Source organism: Microcebus murinus, chromosome 5 (genome assembly GCF_040939455.1).
Source record: "Microcebus murinus isolate Inina chromosome 5, M.murinus_Inina_mat1.0, whole genome shotgun sequence".
Taxonomy (NCBI): domain Eukaryota; kingdom Metazoa; phylum Chordata; class Mammalia; order Primates; family Cheirogaleidae; genus Microcebus; species Microcebus murinus.
In genome coordinates this window covers 7,445,795-7,452,781 of record NC_134108.1, presented here as the reverse complement: position 1 = coordinate 7,452,781, position 6,987 = coordinate 7,445,795, and the positions used below count along the sequence as shown (strand labels likewise).

At 43.6% G+C, this 6,987-nt stretch overlaps 1 protein-coding gene across 2 annotated transcripts; it reads left to right on the top strand.

The window, feature by feature from the left end:
• The first annotated feature begins 588 nt into the window (after window positions 1-588).
• MRPL18 (mitochondrial ribosomal protein L18) lies at window positions 589-4,783 on the top strand. Of its 2 annotated transcripts, none has more exons than XM_020287299.2 (4): window positions 589-798; window positions 1,104-1,290; window positions 3,636-3,718; window positions 4,396-4,783. In XM_020287299.2, exons 1-4 carry the CDS (start codon window positions 747-749, stop codon window positions 4,461-4,463), a joined length of 390 nt encoding a protein of 129 aa, XP_020142888.1. In that variant the 5' UTR covers window positions 589-746; the 3' UTR covers window positions 4,464-4,783. The 2 variants fall into 2 exon arrangements, with proteins under 2 accessions (XP_020142888.1, XP_012615121.1); XM_012759667.3 differs by having other exon boundaries at window positions 593-798; window positions 3,636-3,867.
• The last annotated feature ends 2,204 nt before the right edge of the window (window positions 4,784-6,987 follow it).

Genomic DNA, 6,987 nt, shown 5'->3' with positions numbered 1-6,987 from the left:
AGGGAAGTGCTCCGCTGAACGTCCGCCTCAGGCAAGGGTGCGCATGCGCATTCGGACATTCTAGCGCCTTCTAGAAAAGGTGGTCGGAAGGGTGCAACATGGAGACTGAGTGTGGTGGGAGGGGCCGAGCCCGAGCTGGAGTTACGAACGAGCCTCACGTTTTAGCTTTGTTCTCTCTTCCTTGTCCTCCTTAAATGCTCGTCCGGGGAGCATGAGGCAAGTCAGCGGCTTTGTTCCACAGCTCACGAGCATAAATCTAGGGGCCTGAATCGGGGTGGGGTGGGGCAGTTTTCCCTGTGGGCCTTATGGGAAAATTTTTGGTCCGCAGAAGACAACCACGCCCTGTTCAGGACGCCCCATTTCTTCCCGGTGCCCAGTTGGGGCGTGTATACTTGACAGTGATATGTCTTAAGCCCTACGACTTAAGTACCCAAACGTGGTGCCCTGAAGTTGTGCGCACGCGAAAGTCGCGCTAGGTGTTGCCCACAACTAATGGGATCCCGCCCCATGCCCCGGGGCGCTGCTACGAGGCGCTTTGGCGAAAGCGATGATTGGCGGGGGGGCGTGAACAGATTGCTCGCTCGGCCACTCAGCGGCCCGAGGCTTGTTAGTTCCGGGTCGAGAGCGGCTCTCGCCGGGAGGGTTCGGTGACTGCGAGCCAAAGGCATTTTCTCTCAGTTAACATGGTTGCGGCTGGCCGCCGCTGAGAAACAGGAGGCAAGGCTTTGCCCGAGATCGTCTTAGCGATGGCGCTTCGGTCGCGGTTCTGGGAGTTACTGCCGGTTTGCAGGAACCCGGGTAACTACTCTTCCCCCACTTCTCTCGGGTTACTCCCCACGGCCTGCATGATAAAAATTGATGAGCAAGTCCTATTTTATAGTCGAGGAACCCTACCGAAAAGTAAACGCGCTAAGAGCACTGTGATAATAGGGCATCAAGGACCAGAGTCACTGATGACTGCACCCTGCGGACAAGCGTACATTTCATCCTGCTTGCAGGGCCCGAAGGTCAGGGGAATGCATGAGGGTAGAGCATGTTCCTGTTCTGTCCGTTTTAGTCATTTTTAAAGATCCGTGTGGTTGTTTCCTGTTTCCATTTCTTAGAATGTAGGTTCGCAGCCCTCTCAACCAGTTCCAAGCCGACAGTGAAACCTGAAGTGGACCCTCAGGACAATGAAGCTGTTGCCCCAGAGTTCACCAACCGGAACCCCCGGAATCTGGAGCTCTTATCTGTAGCCAGGAAAGAGCGGGGTTGGGGGACAGTGTGGCCCTCCCATGAGTTCTGGCACAGGTAATTAAGGCCGCTTGTGATTTGGCCGACAGAATAGTGCAGAGTACTCTACAGATGGTTTTGGTTAACTCATTCAGCCAACGATCCAGTCACTGTCTGAGACTCTTTGGGAAGCTGACATGCGGTGGATAGAAGTGGGGTTAGCGGAGAGGCAGCAACAAACAATAGGTGTCATGGAGAAAATGTAAACATGGTGTTAGAGGAGGGAACTGAGCGCCTAGGAAAAGTTGAGATCTGAAAGATAGGAAGAAGGCAGGTCACCTGCCAGAAAGAGCATTCCTAGCTGAGGAAACTGCTAGGATGGGAATGAGCTTGGTGCATTTGAGGAACTGAAAAGCCTGTGTATCTGAAGCTCAATAAGCAAAGGAATGAATGGCCTAAGATGAAAGAGGAGGGGCATGCAGAAGATAGATAGCTTTGTAAATCAAAATAAGCAGTTTAGGCTGGGCAGGGTGGCTCGTGCCTGTAATCCTAGCACTCTCTGAGGCCAAGGTGGGAGGATTGTTCAAGGTCAGGAGTGCAAGACCAGCTTGAGCAAGAGGGAGACCCGGTCTCTACTAAAAATAGAAAGAAATTAGCAGGACAACTAAAAATATATAGAAAAATTAGCCCAGCATGGTGGCACATGCCTGTAGTTGCAGCTACTCAGGAGGCTGAGGCAGAAGGATTGCTTGAACCCAAGAGTTTGAGGTTGCTCAACTCAACTAGGCTCAACTGAACCTAGGCTGATGCCATGGCACTCTAGCCCAGGCACCAGAGTGAGACTCTGTTGAATGATCTGGTTTCTAAAGATCATACTGGCTGCTTTTTAGGAGAATTTTTAAGGTGGAAAGAGTAGAAGAAGGATGACCAGTTAGAAATCTGTTATTACAGACATGAGATGATTTGTTATAAAGATGATTGTTTATTTCTATTTGCCAGGAATTACGCTATTTGCTTTATATTTATTTTCTCATCTAATCCTTAAAACTACTCTATGAACCAGATACAATAATTTCTGTCATTTTACAGAAGGGAAATTGAGGCTTAGGGAGACATAATTAATAAATGCTAGAGCTAAGATTCTTAGATTCTAAGATTTGTTAGATTTGTTAAGGACTATATCAAGTTATAAAGCAAGTTGGAAATCATAACTGTGTGATGTATTTATTCAACAAACATTGGCTGTCTATCATTTGCTAGGCATAATGCCAGATGTAGAAAGTACAAAGATAAAGTAGATATCATTCCTGTTCCTAAAGGTCTTAACAGTTTCATAGTGCAAGGTGGAATAGGAATAATAATGTATTACAGTTGCTGTGATATATTTTTACTTAGAGTATATAGGGAGGAGTCAAAGGCAGTAAGCAGCTCAATTTTGAATCATCTGTATCTTAAGTCTAAAAAATCTTTTTTTTTTTTTTTTTTTTTTTTTTGAGACAGAGTCTCACTCTGTTGCCTGGATAGAGTGTCGTGGCATCAGCCTAGCTCACAGCAACCTCAAACTCCTGGGCTCAAGCGATTCTCCTGCCTCAGCCTCCCAAGTTGCTGGGACTACAGGCATGTGCTGCCATGCCTGGCTAAATTTGTTCTCTATATATTTTTAGCTGGCCAATTAATTTCTTTCTATTTATAGTAGAGACGGGGGTCTTGCTCTTGCTCAGGCTGGTTTCGAACTTCTGACTTTGAGCAATCCTCCTGCCTCAGCCTCCCAGAGGGCTAGCATTACAGGCGTGAGCCACTGTGCCTGACCTAAAAATCTTTTGAAACACCAAACCTATTAATTGCACATAATATTTAACCATGCAGAAAACTGTATCTATCTTTTATAAAAGCCATATGACATGGTTTGATATCATATTTAAATAGGCTTACCTTACTTTGAGATTATAACAAAATTCTCCCATGTTTTCTTCTAGTATTCCTATGATTTCGGTTTTTACTCTTAAAAGTTTTGCTCTACCTTATATTTATTATATTTTGGTGTTATCTGGAAAATAAAGGCATAGAGTAAGTATATCCTCATCCAGTATATAGTCAGCAACTTAGTTCTGTCTCCTTAAAGCCCTTTTTTGAAGTAGATGTGTAAATAAATAAAACTCAGCTCCTCAGAAATGATAAATTTCTCCTTGATACTTGAGGTTAAGTGGAAATATTTGGTTGATTGTTACTAAAGATATTCTCATAAAGGCAGAGGAAAAATATTTTTCCCAAGAAAAATCCAGGTTAAATATGTTGAAGTAAATCAACCAAACACTGAATTCTTGAGAAATTTTAGCCAAATGTGAAAAGTGTTAACCTGAAGTAGCTTAACTTTAGGATAGATAGATTCTTTTATGATTTTATCCTCTTCTCACCCCATGTAGGTTGCGAGTTATAAGGACTCAGCATCATATAGAAGCGCTTGTTGAGCATCGACATGGCCAGGTTGTGGTTTCAGCATCAACTCGTGAATGGGCTATTAAAAAGCACCTTTATAGTACCAGAAATGTGGTGGCTTGTGAGAGTATAGGACGAGTGCTGGCACAGAGATGCTTAGAGGCAGGGATCAACTTCATGGTCTACCAACCAACCCCTTGGGAGGCAGCCTCAGAATCGGTATTTTTGTTTTCATGTACTTATTTTAAAGATACTGTGTTAATTCTTGACATTAGATACTTACATAATAATAACAACTTCCATTTACCAAGTGCTTCCCATGTGTCAGAACCTTTGGTGAGTACTGATAGCGTTACCTCATGCAATCCTCACATCAATCCTTAGGGTAGGGACTGGTATACACATTCTATACATAAACAAATGGAGGCTGACTTGCCCGGAGTCAGTTTGTGTAGATTTCAAATCCAGGGTGACTGATTCTTTGTTCTGTGATGTCAGCCACTGTACTTAATGTTCATATGTTGATATCTTGTCTGTATAATATTTTTAAATGCTAATCCTTGACACCTCTACATATCCTTTTTTCTTACCTGTGTCAGTATAAGGATCACTGTCTGAGAAACGATGTAGGCTGGGAAGTTAGCAAAAACAAATCAGCTTATTTCTCTGTTTCTTGGAAAGTGAACTTTTTATTTTCAGCTTACTCGTGTTGACTTAAGCTTCCTTTTTTCTAATCTTCAAAACTAGATGAAACAACTACAGAGTGCCATGACAGAAGGTGGTGTGGTTCTACGGGAACCTCGGAGAATCTATGAATAAAACAGAAGCACTAATTGTTCTGAATGTGATGAAACTGTCAGCTACTACAGCCACCAAAAGAACAACCAGAACATCTGGAAGAACAACCAGATTGGAAGTTTATAGCAATAATGTCACAGTGGAATATTATTTGTAGTTAAGGTCATACCCCTTCCCCTTATGTGTATATTTTTTTAAAATCAAGGGCTAAATTATTCCCCTCTCTTGGATATGAGAGAAGTATCTAAGAAAAGCAGTCACCAATTATAATTAACTTTGAAAGATAAATTAAAAGTTGTTTATCAGTTATAAAATAAAGGCATATTATGAACTCTTATTTTCTGGTTGTGTGAAATTTTCTTTGCCTTCGAGCTCACTGTGGCAAGAGTACACACGAGGTTTATGTAAAGCACTTACTAGCATGTTTGGCTCATGCTTAGTGATCCCAATAAATGACAGTTTGCTCCTCAGGGTATTGAGGGTCTTTTCCTAAAATAGGAAATGGCAATATCAGTTTAAGTTTATTATAAACACTATGTGAAGAAAAAAGAGGCAAATGCTAACCTCATTGGGCTCTTGGTTCCTTATTTTATTTGTATTTATTTATTTATTTTGAGACAGAGTATCACTTTGATGCCCAGGCTAGATTGAGTGCCGTGGCATCAGCCTAGCTCACAGCAACCTCAAACTCCTGGGCTCAAGCGATCCTGCTGCCTCAGCCTCCCGAGTAGCTAAGACTACAGGCATGAGCCACTATGCCTGGCTAATTTTTTTCTATATATAAGTTGGCCAATTAATTTCTTTCTATTTATAATAGAGACGGGGTCTCGCTCTTGTTCAGGCTGGTTTCAAACTCCTGACCTCGAGCAATCCTGCCTCGGCCTCCCAGAGTGCTAGGATTACAGGCATGAGCCACAGCGCCTGTCCTATTTTTTATTTTTGAGACAGTCTCACTCTGTTGCCCGGGCTAGAGTGCCGTGGTGTCAGCCTAGCTCATGGCAACCTCAAACTTTTTTTCAGCCTCTTGAGTAGCTGGGACTACAGGCATGCGCCACCATGCCTGACTAATATTTTCTATATATTTTTAGTTGTCCAGCTATTTTTTTTTTTTTTAGTAGAGATGGGGTCTCGCTCTTGCTCAGGCTGGTTTTGAACTCCTGAGCTCAAGCAATCTACTCGCCTTGGCCTCCCAGAGTGCTAGAATGACAGCCGTGAGCCATTGCGCCTGGCCTATTGGTTCCTAATATAGAAAAAATTTGAAAGAGGGAAGGTGTGCCATGAGTAGCTGAAATCAAAAGTGGAAACAAGGTGAGTGTGTGCTCAACTTGCCATGATGTGAACATTTATTAGGTAGGATATAAAGCTCGAAGTGCATGCAAATTAATCTAAAATTGGAGCCTGGCTTGATGGGAACCACGGCAGTTGTCAGAAAGGAGCTGATTAAATCAAAGAAAGGTGTTAACTTTCTGGCTTCCTTGTGAGAAGGAAGAACCTGTAAGCAGTTAAGAGCATTATCTTCCAAATTTTTAAATGTATACCCCAATTATACATCTATTTAGAAATAAAATGTTACCACTGCCAATTTGGGTATTCAGTATGTTATTTTAGAAAGACAAATCTGTATGCACCAACATTTTTTAAAAGTATCATTTGTTCTGAGAGGACTTCAGAATCCAGTGGCTTGATAGGCCCCTTTTGATCAATAAATATCCCAATGGAGACATTTAAAAATGTGTAGTTCTAATATTTTCTTCCTTCACCTTAAGGATTGATTTGAGTACCTTAACTTTGAGGACGAAGGTTCTAGGAGGCTGTTGAAATGGGAGTCTGGAATTCAAGGGAGGACATTGTATGGAAGACCATGGACTAGTGGCTTTGGGAACAATAACAAAAATTGGGTTCACCTGTAAGGAATGCTGTAGGCAGGAATTTCTGCAAGGAGTAGGAGTGCACTAGAGAATCTCTGGACACCAATAATTCCTTTAATCTAAGGGGCAATTTGAAGTTTTGTGTGGGAAGTTTGATACAAAGTGTCAAGACAGTGGTGAGGTGGACAAAGAGTGAGGAAAAAGATGTGGGGGGCGGGGTAGGAGAAGGCAGGAAGACACCAATATTGGCATTGACAGAGAAGTTGGCAAGAGGTGATGATTTAAAAAAGGATGAGTGGCAGCTACAGTACCTGCCTATTGAAATTCCTCCAGGCCAGGTGCTGCTCCTACCCCGATTATCCCTTCCCAGGCTATACTTGCTCCTGCTATCCTACCATGCCACTTACATTCTACGTCCATGTAAATGACATCCTCATCCTGAGGACTGCAAAGAAATTGCTGAAGAGCAAAGTAAAGGGGCTTTGACTGCAAGCACACTTCACCTTTGCAGCAAGTTGAGCAATCAAAACACCCGCGGTCAGGTGCGGTCGCTGCCAGCCGCCCCAAGCGGAGGAGGGGCGCGTGGGGCGGGGACGCGTGGGGCGGGGGGCACGTGGGGCGGGTGGCCGGTTCCACGCGCGAGCCCTTTAAGGCCGGGGCGGCGCGGCGGAAG

Bases quoted from the DNA above. Each gene is read 5' to 3' on its own strand.
- MRPL18 (XM_012759667.3), top strand. From the start codon at position 747: ATGGCGCTTCGGTCGCGGTTCTGGGAGTTACTGCCGGTTTGCAGGAAC. The intron at 1,291-3,635 runs GTAATTAAGGCC...CACCCCATGTAG, and splicing joins TCCCATGAGTTCTGGCACAG to GTTGCGAGTTATAAGGACTC. The intron at 3,868-4,395 runs GTATTTTTGTTT...CTTCAAAACTAG, and splicing joins GGGAGGCAGCCTCAGAATCG to ATGAAACAACTACAGAGTGC.